A 16491-nucleotide genomic window follows, 5' to 3' on the forward strand; every position below is an offset into this window, starting at 1 on the left:
ATAATCTCAGACGCATTTATTTTGGATCATTTTGATGTTCGTTTGATTTACCTTAACAGCAACATATGCACATTCTCCCTGAAATCCATAGGTCCACTGATCAAATGTGCTGTAGTGCCCACTTCCATAAATAACGCAGGTTCCTGGACATTTTTTCTCAGTACACTCCCATCTCCCACTTTTACATGTGCTAGATTTCAGGAATATTATGAAAAATGCCTTGAATTAATTTGTATAAATGACAGGTACAATTATAAAAACTGATTGAAAAGATACGCTTTACAAATTCTGCGTTGCTTTTCAAACACTGGCTTACCAGGTGTTGCACTGGTTTGGAATTTTTGCTCCTGCACCATAAATACGTCCATCATGCTGACATGTACATTCAGTTTCTTTAACACAGGAGCCTTTGCCGTCCTCCAGGAGACCATCTGGACACCGACAGCCAGACTCACACTCTGTAGAGTCCTGGAAGGTGAAAATGATTTAGAAAATATTCTCCCTTATTTCATACACTGGAAAAACGATCTAGAAAAAAGTGAAAATTTCTTAAATTAAGGGTATTTTCCCTTAATTTGAGTCGGTAAATGAGATGATTTGCCAATGTAATGAGTATTTCTACTCTTGAAATAAGATAATTAGATAAAATGCAATTGAAGTAAGACAAAGCTATTGTGTTTTCTTATTTTAAATGTAAATTGTCTTGTTCCATTGACAAAATGTCTCTATTACCGTCTAAATTCAAGAACAAATATACTTATTTTAAGAAAAAAATGACTTTTCAAGTGTATTTATGTATTATGCTGTGGAACACGCCTGGTGTTTACATGGCAATTAATAATTCACAGAATAACACTGAACAAGGCTTTTGGAGGTTTGGTGATATTTGCAATAATTACTCACACATTCATCACTGTCCAGATTTAAACAGGTTTTAGCACACTGCAGTCCAAGGTCTCCTGCAGATGCAGAGGAACAGTCGAAGAAGACTTTTGGAAATGGACATACTATAAACGGAAAAAAAAGGGTTTCTATACACTAGATCAAACAAATGAGGAAGCTATTGAAGGAAGAGGACAGTAGAAAACAAACTGACATGATGAGCGGCTTCTCCAAGAATGACAATGAAGCATTCCATTGTTGCAAACACTTTGCAAAGAAAGGAAAAATAATGTAAGATACAAAAGTGATATTATGCGAATAGAAATGAAATGTACATCAAGTTTTCATTTTCTCACCAGTGATCATCTCTGATGTTGATGGATTTTCCTGGCTTAACGTAAACGCCGTTATGGTAGCAGGAACATTTTTCCATTGGGACGCAAATACCGTTTTCATCCATGAAGAGCCCCTCAGCACAGGCGCAGCCATCGACAGGCAAGAAGTCGGAGGTGCAGCTCTGCTGATCTGAGCTCAAAGATCTGCATGTCAGCTGGCACCTCTTGTTTGTGTAAGAGAAGGTCTGAGAAGCTGGGCAGCTTTTTGTGTACGTATCTGTTTGTTGGATTATGAGAAGATCATTGCTCAATAGTGTTACAGCTTACAAATAAAGGGGGGTAAATATTATCGAAAGGTTTATCTGAAATAATTATCATTTTTCTGGTTTACAAAATAAAGATTGATATTCTTACCACAAACACTCTCTTTCCAGTTTGTTACAAAGACTCCCTTTTCTGCACAAGCTCGGGCGTAAGAGGAGAAGACCGCACACAAACAGGCCTCACTTTTCTCGCAACTACAGGTGGAATAGATGCATCGCTGCAGAAGACAGAAAAATATGTTTAAAAAAAAGTACTGTTCTATTAAATATAACCAGCAGTAGGTATTGAAATCGGAAATATGGTTCATGCTCCAGTTTTTACATTGTTTTTTAATCAAAAATGCTTGTAAACTCAAATAAAAACACGATAAGAATACATTGGACTCAAATTACAGTTTTATATACCTTTATTTTATTTGTTAAATTGAAAAACAAACAAATAGAGGCTAGAGAAGACTGCGATAGGCTTGGCTGCCGTTCAGGCACTAAACATGATGAGAGTTAGAAATGGGACTATTTTTGTACCTTATAAAACATTTCAGGATCCACCATCGATCGGCACGGAGCGAATGTACTGTTTGGGCTCAGGAATAAGGAGCACCAGTGCTTAGCATAGAACTCTGAGAAAAAAAATTGTTATATAAGACATGTACCAGAAAGGAACTAAGAACAGCACGTTTTTCTACACACAGCAGCAACTAAAAGAAAAGCAGAAAACTTATTTACCATTTTCCAAACTGAGGGAACACGGGTCATCAAGTCTCTCCTGTCTGTCTGAGCACATAAGGTTTGCCTTCCAGGAGTTACTGAAGGTTGCTGCCGTTCCCTCCACGATCCCCTGAGGGGTCTTCATTTCATCACTTAAAATCATGTTGAAGTTCCCACACAAACCTGAGGACAAAGATTAAATTATCTTTAAAGAAATGAAACGGTTTTTTCATTGAATTGTGTGTGGCTTTTTGTTTTGTTTTTGTTCATCTTTGGGAAAATATAAACTTGACACAATCAAAAATATAATTATGTTTTATTGGAAGTAAATCCTTGTTAACACTATGTAAATTAAATACACTGCAAAAAATGGAAATCTAAATAAGTCATTTTTTTTTTCTTAAAACGTGTGTGTGTTCTTTGATTAAGGAGGTAAGTGAGACACTTTGCCAGTGGAACAAGACAATTTACATTTGAAATAAGAAAAAACAATTGCATTGTCTTATTTATAGTGCATCTTATCTAAATATCTTATTTTAAGAGTAAAAATACTCATTCCATTGACAAATCATGGCATTTATCTACTCAAATTAGGTAATGAATAATCTTAATTTAATACATTTTTTCAGTTATTTCTAGATCTTTTTTGCAGTGTAAGAGACCAATTCACTTTATGTTTTTATCCAAAATCTCATCATCACAGCTGGATAAGACAAAGAGCTTTTAGAAAACCCTACACAACCTCCTCAGGAGTGTCTAAAGTTATTCCTACATCCTGGGGTCCATTTAATGAAGCATTTTTTAACAAACCGAGATTCAAATCCGCTACTCTAAATTGATCTAGAATAAAGTCGGGAACTCTGAGTTTTCGGTTTCACAACAGCTGCCATTAATTAGTTCAATCAACTCTTAGTAGGTCCACTCAGAGTTGAGCGCATGCGTGACAAGTTTAAAAAGCTATAATCAGTGGAGCACGAGTCACCATGACAACTGGCACCAGGAAGTGCTTATTTCACCCCAATGGAACTCGAGATATTTTGTGTTTGTGTGTTTAATAGACAGAGAAACAGCTGCAAAGGAGAGGAAGATGGAGAAGGAGAAGATTGCTGTTCGAGCTAATGCGTATGTATGGCAGGCCATGTTTACATTTATTAAAAGCATTCTCCTCTCTCTTGATACATTTGTGCATCACTAAAACAAGGGATAAAATCACATACCTAAACTGAACTGTAATAATATATTTTCTAAGTTTACATTTTTGGAGCAGAATCTCACAATTTCACAAAATAAAAAAACAAAACAAAATTATACTAGTAAGAATTAATTTTATATATCTAGAAATGTTTACACATTTTAAGTGGCCATTGTGACATTTATCAGCTTGACTGAATATGTATTTATGATGTGAAATACATTTCTTCATAGTGAAAATCATACAAATGCTGATCACTAACAATAGGAATATGGAGATCTGAAATTATTGTCTAGACATCCACAATATTTATTCTAGATGTGACAAATGTCATTTTGTTGAAATAGTCATTTTGACAAGGACTTTTTTTTTTCCAGATATCAGGAATACATATTTAGTAAAACTTATACTTTTTAAAGCGACTTGCCATAGCCTGTTGTGACAATGATAACATTACGGGTTTATTTATTGAATGGTAGTGGATCAATGTGTCTGTTTAGGAGAAATAATCTGGCAGCAGATGAAGATGAAGAATAAAAGCATTGTTCTAATAGATGGAACCTGTTCACCATCTCATGGGTTCCTCCTCAGTTTGATTCTGTCTTCCATCAGACGGTAAATACTAAATGTCTGTTTGCAGCCGCTTCGTATGTTATCATCCCAATAAATCGTTGTTATTAGCGGCTATCAGTCCCATAAAATGGCTTCAGATTGTTCCAGTAGGTTGTTATCACTGAGTGAATCATAACTGTAAGGTAATTCCTTTTCCCCATGGAATTAATTAGTCTATTTATCTGTTATCTGAACATATTTGCAGTAGCTCTTAATGTACTCTAAAACTAACTATATATATATATTTAAAAAAAATTATCCGCCTGTTGCTCAAAATAACTAAACCAAAAACAAATAAATCTGAAATCCTGTCAACTCCTAATAATTTTGAATCCTCTGTGAATTAATGCTGATCATTCTTTAATAAGATCCTTATCAAACGGACATGCAATGTTTGTTTTTAAAAGCCAATGTGGATCAAGTGAATAGTTTTTTTCTTTTTATGCACAAAACTACAACAAAAACCTTACTGAATCAGGAAATAAAACAACGTGATTTGCTGTAAGGAGGGCAGAGACAGAGGACACTCACACTGGGAGGATGTTACTATGGCAACAGAAACAGAGGTTAAGGAAACTCTCTTTGGGAAATGGAAAAGTCAGAGTTTCCCCAATTTCAGATCTAGAAAACTTTGAGTTTTCAGTAAAAAAGTTACATACATGTTTTTGTAATCTCTTTGTCATCAGCTTCAGCCTTAATACGGCTGGTGACTGAACATGACTGAACATACAATCTGTGTTTCACACCAACGATATATCAAACCTACCTACAGAGAAAAATCAGAAAAGATATTAAAACTTACCACGCGTCTTTGATCTATAGCTTTGCTCCAGGCTAATGTAGACTTGCATGAGAGGGACATGCTGGATCTGAATCTGCAACCCAAATCTTGTCTGTAGCAAGATGTGAAAGGAGGAGGCCTGGAAAATGCTGATGTCTCCTAAAATAAACAGGTGGATATAAAATCACACCTTAAAGCAGGAGCTTGAAGAATAATATTTGATTCAGAATGATCCTCTGACCCACCTGAGTTGTACGGTAAAGTGACAGTCTGCTGGTTCTGCATAACTGTGCCATCAGAGTTGAATGTTAGGACCTAATAGAATAAACAAGGAGTCAAAAAAGTTGCAGGCTCCAATTTTAATCTTTTAAAAACAGATACTTTTGTTTTTTTTACTTACGTTGTTTTTGTCATTGTTTAGCAGGATTTTCAGGGCCTTCAGGCATGTGTCAAACTGTTGGTGAGTGCAGGGAACCAACTGGGCCAGGAGTGTAAACTTAGGGCTCACTTCATCCTGAAAAGGATTTTAGGATTTATTTTTTACAATTGAAAAAAGTCTGAAGAAACTGTCATCATACTGCACTAGTGGGGTTGCAAACTGAATAAAAAAAGGGACACCTCATGTGCGTCCCAGCTGACCCGATTGCCTTTACCCCTCCTGTGGTGATTTCTTTTTCAGCCCCCCTTTGAGTGTGAAATAATTTTTTAAACTATTTGACTGAAATCTGCATTGAATTAGTTGCATCTTTGTGAGAGACATGAACACATGGAAAACTAATTATTATCCAGCAATTCACTTTAATGCAAAATAACAAACTTTGCTGAATGTGAATATGCATGAATATAAAACTCAAATAAATAGTGCTCATTTTAGGTGCAACAGCAAACTTGTGCAGATTTGTTAACATATTTGTGCCTTAATTGCAATGACTGTAGGCTACAGTTGTAAAACAGAAAAAAATCATTAGCTCAATGCAACATAATGTGGTTTGCAGCAGTGAGGAGTTGTTTGTCTTTCAGTGCTGCAGAGTAAAACTCTGAGCAGGACAGTTCATGATTGAGGCTGACAATGAGCTCAGCTTTAATCAATTAAGTGGAAAAAAAAATTCTGCTCTTCAGTCCATTTGTTCTTCATTCAGGAGAAAATCCTTTCCACAAAACCAGTGGATGATGGGATGCTGAGGACACAGCAGCTTGGATGTTGGGAAGTTCAGCTGCCTGAAGAACTTTCATCCACCTCTCTGCTGTTCCTTTGGACTGCCAGGATTCCTTTTCCTTTAAATTCCTCCTTTCGTCCCCCATCCTACTCTGTTGTCTCCTGCTATCTTCTCTGTGAGCAAAACTTGGCTCGACCAATGGGATGAGGGGATTTTGGACCGTTACATATATGCTGTCAGCTTATTGGTCACAATGCAGGACAGGGAGGGGAACAAGTTTACTGTAGGTTTTGTATCTAACGTGCCCTTGTTCTTCATTTTCCATTACTCTCACACTAAACGGGACAACGTGTGTTCCTTTTCCACTAAATACGGGACAGGTGCTTCTATTTCTAAATACGGAACGATTCCGTTTTTTAAGGGACGGCTGGAAACCCGATGCACTACACACATCATGTTTACACCTACCACAAAAATTTCATATAGATATTTTACCTTGCCTTCCACCTTTGCCAGAGTGTAGAAACAGTCTCCATGAAAAATGTAGGTTTTCCCATCAAAAGTTGTAAAATGAGAACCTCCTTCAACTGCACAGGTGGCAGGTTTTTCAACACTGATACAATTCCACAGGCCCTCAAAGCATGTGCTTTAATAAAAAAGCAAGAACAACATAGATTTAGATAGTCTAATTGACACATTTGGCATAGATATATATACACCAGACATAAGGTACCATTCCTCTCGATCTTGTTGGTAAATCTCTCCAGGGTTGTAGATCTTGTCATGCTTGCACTGACATTCAGCCTGAGGAACACAGCCTCTCTCAGAAATATCATCAAACACAGTTCCTGAGGAAAAACCATTTTAGCTGAGGTCAAATTTATATAAAGAAATACAGTTTGCTTTTATTTGGTAGTGGGATGTAAACTAACCAGAAGGACAGAAGCAGCCGTCCATTTTGTGGTCTTCACAGAATGAACTAACATCTTGATGTGTGCAGGTATCCATGCAGGGGGAACCACTTTCTTCATATACCATGTTGTAAGGACACTGTTTCTCTGCAGGATGAATCATGCCAGTTAAAAGCATTTCAGCAGACTTGTCATTTAGGAATTTTTGGAAAGATGTTAACGGAAGGTATTTAAAGTTTTTGTGTAATTTTTTTGTCTGATTATTTTTTATTTAAATATTTTCAAAATATTTTTTTTAAATATGATTTAGAAACAATGACTGAACCAACAGTTTTGTGACAGATTTAACAAATGGGTGATGTTATGTCATGCAAAGACAAAACTTTAAAACACAAACAATTTGAACAGCTAGTCATTTTAAACGAAACAATAAATGTAAAACTAGAAAGCCTTGCCAAAGTAATCATACCCTATAAAAAGCATACTAGAATGTTTTACCACTAACATGATCTGAATTTGTAATGACCCTTCCGAGTCACTGCTATGTGTATTAACCAACCTTTATAAATGTGTGAAAACTTCCAAACCTGTATTAAGATCTATAAATGTGTAGATCGGTCTATAAACACACAGAGTCACTTGTGTTTATAGACCGATCTACACATTTCTAGGTCTTAGTACATATTTACAGATATGAATACAGATTTGTGGATTTTTAACTCTTTTGCAAAATCAATTGCACACAAGTTAATTTATGCATTTGCAGATACTCCTACAGTCAGATAAATCTCCTCACACATTTTCAAATCCCACTGCACACACACAAATCTAGATACAGACACACAACTCTTGATTTCTAATCGACTCGAATCGATTATCTCTCCACTGTCGCTACAAGCATGCTTAGTGTGAGGGATTGCTGAAGAGTCAATGAGTCGATGCAATCAGCTGGTTTTCCTTAGATAGAAAACTTTGAATCAATCTGACTGGATGATCTGGTGAACTGGAAAGTGACCTGAGATGTCATGATGTGAATTGGAGCTATAGAAATAAACCGAATAGAATTTAATCGAAATTATTATTATTAATAGAATTTAGCCACAAAACAGTGTGGGACAGTCGTTCAAAGTATACAACAAATTGTTTACCACAGAACTGAGGTGTCCTCCAGTTGGGGGGCTGTCCTCCTGCATGGGAACACTGGCGAGAAAACTCCGACAGTGTGCTGCAGATGCAGTCGTCATTGGTACTGTTACTACAGCCACACATGTCCTTCACACATGCCTGGATGTAAACTTCGGGGTTAATGAGTTTAGCGCATGAGCTCCATGAGTCTGACAGAAACATTTGTTCACAGATTGTTTGCTGTAAAGGACAAACAGATGAACAGTCTGGAGGTTAGCACACGATTGTGTATTTTTAACAGCACATTAACTGGATAATAAACTCACAACTTCTTTGCAGGAATCTGGCAGAGCCACAGCCTCCAGCAGCTCATCCTCCTCTTCATAGGGGTCGTCACAGTCATAGTTGGGGAGGTGGGCTTTGTGTTTATTGCCAAATTCGATGGGGCTGATTTTTCGGCCTGTGTGTGACATGATCAGAGCTTCACAACCCAGATTCTAAAAGAATCCTTCTAAATAACCTTAAACTTACCGCTATGGATGAACTCGTTGTAAACTGGAACACCATTGAAATCTCCACAAAGACCGCAAGTTTTGTTTGCAAAGTCGCCATCAATTTCCACCTAAAATAGATCAAATAAAGTTCTTAAAACTAAATTTAACAGAATCCACAGTGCATCAGGCGACTATTTGAGTTAATTTCACCTTTTGCTTTGATCAACTTCATTAATAAGTTTTTTGATTTTTGAATTTTAGTTTTGTACAAGTAGTCACTACAATAATAAAGATATTTATATGCATAAATCAAGCCGAATACTATGATGATAGCCATAGTGTTCGGCTTGATCTGTTGGGCTCTTTTTGGCATCAAGAAAATTATTCTTTTTACCACATTGCCAGACAGGACACTGTAAAAAAATAAAAAAAAAGTGAAAAAGAAAATCTAAACTAAGTTCATACACTGCAAAAATGATATAGAAATAAGTAAGAATTTCTTAAATTAAGTGCATTTATCCTTACTTTAAGTAGGTAAATTAGAAAGTTTGCCAATGGAATGAGTATTTTTACTCTTAAAATAAGACAATTAGATAATATGCACTTGAAATAAGACAATGCAATTGTGTTTTCTTATTTTAAATCTAAATTGTCTTGTTCCATTGGCAAAATGTCTCTTTAACCTTCTCAATTCAAGAACAAATGCACTTATTTAAAGAAAAAATGACTTATCTAGACTTCGATTTTTTTCCAGTGTAGAGGCCTAACATAATGTTCTCTTTTTTAAGAAACCATAAATGTGCCTTCATGTTAAAGACTATCCAGTTTATAGTCACCAAAGCTTTTTAACATCTATCAGAAAGCAGTTAACTTCAGCTTAAATCATAAATATGTTCCAAAAGTTTGCAGGTTTTTACCATCACTGCATCATCTCCGTTCCACATGACAGTGATCCCCACTTTGGCCTGAAGTTTGATGTAAGCAGCGTTATTTTCCACTTGAACCCCTCCCTTGTAATAAGGTAGATGAACTCTGGCAAAAGAAAAAAACAAATAATACATTTTCATTACATGAAAAAGTGCTGTTCATCTCTCAACTTTAGACTTTTTACTTACTGCTCATTATTGACAGATATCCAGCTCTTACTGAGGTGGAACAAGACTTCATTGATGGTGATCGCCAAGTAACTAATTGTAGGGTTCCCATCGTTTTCTGTCCTCTTTATGTGCACCGCAAACTCCTGATAGGACTGGTAGCAGTCAGAGACCAGGTTGTACTCACACATGCCAGGAAACTGGTAAACATCACCATCAAAAGTCTTGAAGTGCTCTCTGCCCCATGTGCTGCAGATGCTGCTGACATGGTTGCGAACTAAAAAAAGGATTTATGTAGAGATTTTAGGAAAGTCTCTGTACAGCAGATGATAGAAACAAATAAATCAAACAGTGAATACCTAACTGTAAAGAAAACCATATTTATTAATCTCATTTTTTGTCTTACCTAGTCTGGCTTGGATGTCGGGGAAACTGATGACTGCTAAGGTTAGGAAACTCCACAACCCAAATCTCCACCGCATGATTGCCGCTGTAGGCCGACAGTGTCCAGCACTAGAAATGTTCCCTCAGTGTCAGGCTGCCATATATATGGAGATTGCACATTTCTTTGCTCACACCCTCCAACCAAATTGGACATAAGATTTTATTGCAATTGACATGGCAAACATTTGCTGTAGAATTGTCTGACGCTTTGCAATAGCAATATAAGTCCATTATAAATCATTCTAACATCCTCCTCATGTCTTTTAATTGACCCTCAGCTGTTAGTCTAAGAACAAGCAAGGAGTCTGATTAAACTTAGCAGTTTTTCATTTCTTTACCTCTACCATGGAGGTTATATTTTGAGGAGTTTGTGTGTGTTTGTTTTTTTTTTGTCTGTGCGCAGGATGAATTGAAAAGGTTATGAATGGATTTTAACAAACGTTTTATCAGCTGTTTGCCGCATGTCAAGGAATAGTTCATTAAAATGTCATAATGATCCAGATCATGCGTGAGTTTGAGCTATATATTTAAATCACAAGATGTGGGACAATTTGCTGCATGGTGGAGGTCTGCGCCTCGTAGTCATTTTCTAGTTTATTCATGAAAGCAGAATGGTGACAAAAAAAGATTGTTTCAAATTGAAATAATAAAGAAAAGAAATACAGTACAAGTGATTTATAAAAATCCGAAATAGGGATTCATTGGATGATAGGTGTTACAACAGTTTAATGTAATTGATCAAATATGAGCCAGATCTTATTATTAAAATAAAATGATGTTTGATGTTAGATCTTGGCCTGTTTTCCAGTGTAGTCCTGTTTCTCTTACTATGACTAACTGAAGGAAGCTGATTGACACTATTCTAGCAGATTGTTGCTATCTGCAGTGGCTTATCTGTTGCTGACAGGAAGCGGCTGGATCAGCTGATCAAAAAGTCCAGCTCTGTGATTGGATGCCCTCTGGACTCAGTGCAGGAGGTGGGAAACAGACGGATCCTAACTAAATGAACATCTCTGTTGGAGATGCATGAAGCTGGTGCTGAACTGGAGAGCTCCTTCAGTGACAGGCTGCTGCACCCTAAATGCACCAGGGGGTGTTATCACAGATCCTTCCTCCCAGCAGCTGGAAGACTCTAGAACAGGGGTCACCACGCGGTGCCTGTGGGCACCAAGGTGCCCTCAAGGACCACATGGGGGGCCCTCAGAGTCTTCTAAATAAAGAACAACCCACCAGTGGGCTAAGTTTGAAATTTTATTTTATTCTGTTGCTCTTCTTTTTAATCATTTATAGAGATTTCAAAATGACAATGTCTAAATAAACTTAGAAATTAACAGAAACAATAAAAATATGTTGATAATGAACAAAGTTTAGGCTAACGCTAACCCCTGCAGCTCATGGGTCAGTAATGGTCGCCCTCCCTACGTCTCGGTACCCTTGAAGTTGCCCTCAGCCTTAAAAAGGTTGGTGACCCCTGATCTAGAACCACCACTGTTCCCAACAACCTCAGTCAGTTCTTCCATTCATGCTGATTTTGCACAGTTTCTACCTTAGTCAGTTAAATAACCTGCTGCTGTCATTCTGCACATCTCTGATGTTGCTGCTATTTTCAAATATGCTTTACTGTAAAAATGTCCATAGCTGCATATTGGTTATTAATTCTCCAGATGCACAGTTTATATTGTTAAAACACTTTACAGTACAGGGTTTTATTGTTTATTTTTTAACTCTTCACTGTTATGTTATTCTTATACATTTTTCTAAGGTCCAAATTTGTGTTACCATTTTTCTCTAACCGTTTTGCTGCTGGAAACACCAGAATTTCCTCATTGTGGGACAATAAATGTATTTTCTGTTCTATTCTATTCTATTCTACTATTTTCCAGACAATTTATATGAATCAATAATCATTAATCCATTATCAATGTCAGATCTTAGGCTTCTTGTACTGACAAGTTCATTAAGTGCAACATTTTGTTATCTTATTTGCTTCTATCTGTGTTCAAAAGAAAAAACTACTAACTATTTGGAGTGAAAAAGGAGCAAAGGAACATAAACTTTCTGTACTTCCTCTCTTAACCTTTGATTATTATTCACCAGGCAGAAAAAAGGCCGTGTAAGATGGTTGCCAAATGAAAGTTATTAAATTTAGATCTGCACTTCCCAAATGTTTAGAATCTGTTCTATTGTATTCTATATTTAATTATGTAGCCATTTTTCCAGTGGTAGGTTATTGAGTCACATGACTTGGACTTGAGTTATTGATTTTATAACTTTAGACTTGATGTGATGAATTCTCAGTGACTTCAGACTTGATTTGAACTTTTGAAACAGTGACTCTGGACTTGAATTAGACTTGGACCTTTTTACTCAACAAAAACTCGACAAAACTCTACAAAAATAAGCATTATTTTAAAAGTGTGCACCAGTAAAACAACAAACGACAGACTATATTTCTGTCTCTCCACACTATGGTTCTATATGTTCATGAGCCTCAGCACAGCCATTTAAATTAACAGGATTTTTCTAAATAAATACAAACGCTGCTCCAAAGAGTAGTTTCTTTTGAGTGCATAAACTTCAGAGTAATCACCAAAATTAAATGTAATATCAAAAACATGCAAGAAGAGAGTCAAAGATGGAGACCAAACAACTATTGCTCTCAGGAAGAACAATCTACGACCAGAGCTGCTGCGGACCTTCTATCGCTGCACGGTGGAGTCGGTGCTGAGCTGCGGCATCTCGCTGTGGTTCTCCAGCTGCACTGCAGCAGAGAAGAAGCAGCTCCAACCGGTCATCAACACCGCCCAAAGACTGACTGGCTGCCCTCTCCCCTCCCTGGAGGAGATTTACTCCACCCGCTGCCTCAGGAGAGCCAGCAGCATCATCAGGGACTCCTCACACCCCGGTCACCATCTTTTTGAACTGCTCCCATCTGGGTGACGTTTCAGGGCAATAAGGACAAAAACAACCAGACTGAGAAACAGCTTCTTTCCTAGAGCTGTTGTTGCCTTGAACGCCTCACGTACAATGTAACAACTGTAACTATCAATAATTCTACCTCACGTGCAATAACCTGTACCCGCTACATCAGGAGAACCCGCAGTATCCCTTTTTAAACTTTTTTCGTATTTATTTATTTATTTAATTTAATTTTTTTATTTTATATTTTTAAATTTGCACTAATTGCTTGTACTGTTTTTTCTTTTTCGAGTAATTTCGTTGCACCCCTGTGGAGCAATGACAAATAAAGAATTCTGATTCTGATTCTGATTATTTAGCTAGCTTCAGACTTAGACAAACTTTATTGGCAAAAATGAAATTTTGATGCATACAGCTTTTCAAAAGTGCAGGAGCAGTTTAGTAGTAAAATGAACATTTCCATTAATAAATGACGGAATGATGATGAAGATTCAGAGCTAAATAAATAAATAAATATGGTGAAAAATGCAGCAGATCACTCAGCTGAGTTCTCTGTTGGGATCTGGAGCTGTACCACCTTCCTCCAGCAGAGTGCGCCATGGGTCTCCTGTAGCTGGAGTCTTCCAGCACACCTGAGATGCATCTACTCATCAGGAGACCTGCCCTTTATAACCAGCTGCCAGACCTTGCTTCGACGCCGCAGTGTTGACCTTAGTTTGGTTAGCGACCCGAGCCTTCGAAACTGATAAGAATCTTAGTTGTCTCTAGAGAGAGATCTGATTCAAACTCTCTTCTGTTTTTGTCTCTCAGGAAACCTGTCTCTAGCCTGAAGCTCTGGATGAGCTTAACCTGCCAATCTGCCCTGGAGAGCCAAACCTGAAGATTCCAATGTGGATTCTCCTGCTGCTCTTAGTGAAGAGCTGAAACTCTAATCAAGGTCTGCCATTCAAAGTGAGAAGCTAGACGCTGCAGCTGCTCGTGTACTCTGCTGAACAAACAGTCTTTGGACCCAACGGTTCCTCCTCTCTCAAAGAGAAGCCCGGATTCAGTCAAGGTAGAATTCTGAAGTATCTAAGGACTCATGCTCATCTGCCTGCCTTTCTAATCAAACTATCATCTCTGCAGACTTCAGTGAACCAGCCCGGACCAGTTCAAGATCCTGTATTTAACTTGTATTATTGCACATTCAATAAACTCTGTTAAACCTTTTACCCAGCCTCCGTTGTGTTCTGCATGTGGGCTAAGCAACTAAAACCCATCATGACATTCTGTTTATATAAAAATTTGTTATATAAAAATTTGCCATGTAGTGCAAATATGATGTTCACAGTGTGATGCAGAGTCTGGATTTGTGACTTGATTAGAGTTTCAACAGTCTGGTGGCGGGGATGAAGTTGTTGCAGAACTTGCTGGTCCTGCATCAAATGCTGCAAAGCATTTTCAGCCGCCACTGTTCGCTCCGTTCTGTTTCTTCTGGACTGTTACCTGGATTCTGCCGGCTGCTGACCTTGGACCTGTCTTCTGACCACGGTTTGGATTACCCTCCAGGATCAGTTGGACCCTCTGTCTGAAGCATGCTGTTACTTGGCCATTATGACCAGTATACCTGGCCCTTCAGCAGACATCTCAAAGGAACTATAAAGTTACAGAGCCGCAAAGATGAGAAATATGCACTACCCATCATATTTCCTTAGAGGAATATGTTTGAATTAAGATTAATACAACCCATTCAGAAGGTATTTTATTGCATTTCATTATTTGTCAGAGATAGGGTTTTGTTGTAATTATCTACATACTTTAGGTTCTGATATCATGTTTTTCCAGTATGAACTGGAAGAGATCTGGAATACGATGGTGATACAGATTGAGAAGTTTACTTAGTCTGGAGTTGATCCACCTGTTCAGTCCCTATTCTGTGCCGTTTGTCGTTCTTTGTTAAAGTTTGTAGTTTCCTTCACATGCTGCTCTTGGTCTTATAAATAAAACTTTTTTTTCTTCATCTCAATCTTAATCTTATTCTTAAATACTTTTAAGGCTAGGCTTAAAACTTTCCTTTTTGATAAAGCTTCTAGTTAGAGTGGCTCAAGTTATCCTGAGCTATCTCTATAGTTCTGCTGCTATAGGCTTAGACTGCTGGAGGACATAGGGACCCCTTTTTCATCATTCTGCTTCATTCTATCTCTATTCTCCCACTCTGCAGAATCTGTTAGTTCAATCTCTAACGTTCTGCTCTCTCTGCTTTTTCTCATAGTAGCTTCATCTGGTCTGTTCCTGTTTGGCTGTGACTCCATCCTGGAGAGAAATATCAGCTGTGCTGCTGCCATCAACACCTTTGTTTCTAGATGTTGGAGCTTGGCCTGTTTTCCAGTGTAGTCCTGTTTCTCTACATGTTGTAAATTGGCGCTATAGAAACAAACTGAATTTAATTGAATCTGTTTTATGTATTTGGAATCCTTTTCAGACATGCAGCCTCAACTAATTTAGCTTTTTCCATTACAAACTGTTTTTTTTCATGAAGAACTTACCACTCTTGGTTATAGATGGATTTTTCTGTCAAAAGAATACGTATGAAGCAAAACCATATTACCATGAGGTCAGGAAATACAAAACAGATTTTATGTCAGTAAACTGGCAAAATGGGCTTTTGCTTCCTTTATCTTTTCTTTCATGGGTAAATCCTCAGTGCCTCTGTTTATGTTTGGCCACAAGAGTCACCATTTCAGTTTGAACTGGGTCCACTCAACCAGCTGAAAACAAAACCTTCACAAAATGAAAGGTTGAATAGCACAGAATTATCTCGCCAAAAGTTAATATTTGCTCTCTTCGTGCTTTAGTACCTATTCCATTATCTTAATTGCATCTGGATGACGAATGGGACAGGATGTAGATCTACAATGACAGAACTACATCCTTGACTGCTACCAATCTATACCTGCAATCACATTGACATAAACAAAATCTGGTATTTTTCATACTCTAATTTATTCATTGAGCTTTATGAACTATGTCTTTCTTCTTTGTCTGTTAACCTCTTTGAACATTTTGCAACTCTCACTTTATAGCATGTTTCTGTTCCTCTGAATCCATTCTAAGGCTGTTGGACCTACTCTGTGTTGGATTGACACCATGCTAATGAAGTGCAAGCCTTGCCCTGTGACAGGACTGGGTTTTAAGCGACTTCATCAGGTGAAGATTTTCCTTTCAAACTATTCCCAAATGTTCTTCTTAAATGTTATACAATTATTTTCATTATGACAGGTTACAAGCTGAAAACAAATACGAGCTAGTTGGCATGTTCTCAAATATCAAATTAAAGCCCCTCCAAATGCAAACAGGGCTTTGAACCACTCCCGCAGCAGGACAGCTGTGATATGACAAAGCTATGTAGTTATTACTGTGCTGTTGATTGAAGGAGGACGATGCCAGCTCAAAACGATCTCAAGACAGTACGGGTTACAGGAAGGATTTTAATATTTGCGTAATGACTGTTAACAATACTGTTTAACTTCCAGGA

General features: G+C 37.5%; 1 protein-coding gene across 1 annotated transcript in view; it reads right to left on the bottom strand.

Moving 5' to 3' along the window:
• Positions 1-10096, bottom strand: part of muc5.2 (mucin 5.2) — a 34278-nt gene extending 24182 nt beyond the window's left edge. Inside the window, exons 1-20 of the mRNA XM_038291311.1 lie at positions 10021-10096; positions 9636-9891; positions 9438-9552; positions 8558-8648; positions 8353-8486; positions 8050-8266; positions 6923-7048; positions 6724-6838; positions 6498-6636; positions 5234-5347; positions 5079-5148; positions 4855-4992; positions 2267-2431; positions 2066-2160; positions 1632-1758; positions 1239-1494; positions 1097-1149; positions 904-1007; positions 317-468; positions 52-190 (exon numbers count right to left, since the gene is read on the bottom strand). Of these exons, the coding sequence (XP_038147239.1) occupies positions 52-190; positions 317-468; positions 904-1007; positions 1097-1149; positions 1239-1494; positions 1632-1758; positions 2066-2160; positions 2267-2431; positions 4855-4992; positions 5079-5148; positions 5234-5347; positions 6498-6636; positions 6724-6838; positions 6923-7048; positions 8050-8266; positions 8353-8486; positions 8558-8648; positions 9438-9552; positions 9636-9891; positions 10021-10096 (2682 nt within the window). The remainder of the gene's footprint in view (positions 1-51; positions 191-316; positions 469-903; positions 1008-1096; positions 1150-1238; positions 1495-1631; positions 1759-2065; positions 2161-2266; positions 2432-4854; positions 4993-5078; positions 5149-5233; positions 5348-6497; positions 6637-6723; positions 6839-6922; positions 7049-8049; positions 8267-8352; positions 8487-8557; positions 8649-9437; positions 9553-9635; positions 9892-10020) is intronic.
• Positions 10097-16491: the final 6395 nt, after the last annotated feature.

This window comes from Cyprinodon tularosa, unplaced genomic scaffold (genome assembly GCF_016077235.1).
Source record: "Cyprinodon tularosa strain WSP-4 unplaced genomic scaffold, ASM1607723v1 ctg298, whole genome shotgun sequence".
NCBI lineage: Eukaryota > Metazoa > Chordata > Actinopteri > Cyprinodontiformes > Cyprinodontidae > Cyprinodon > Cyprinodon tularosa.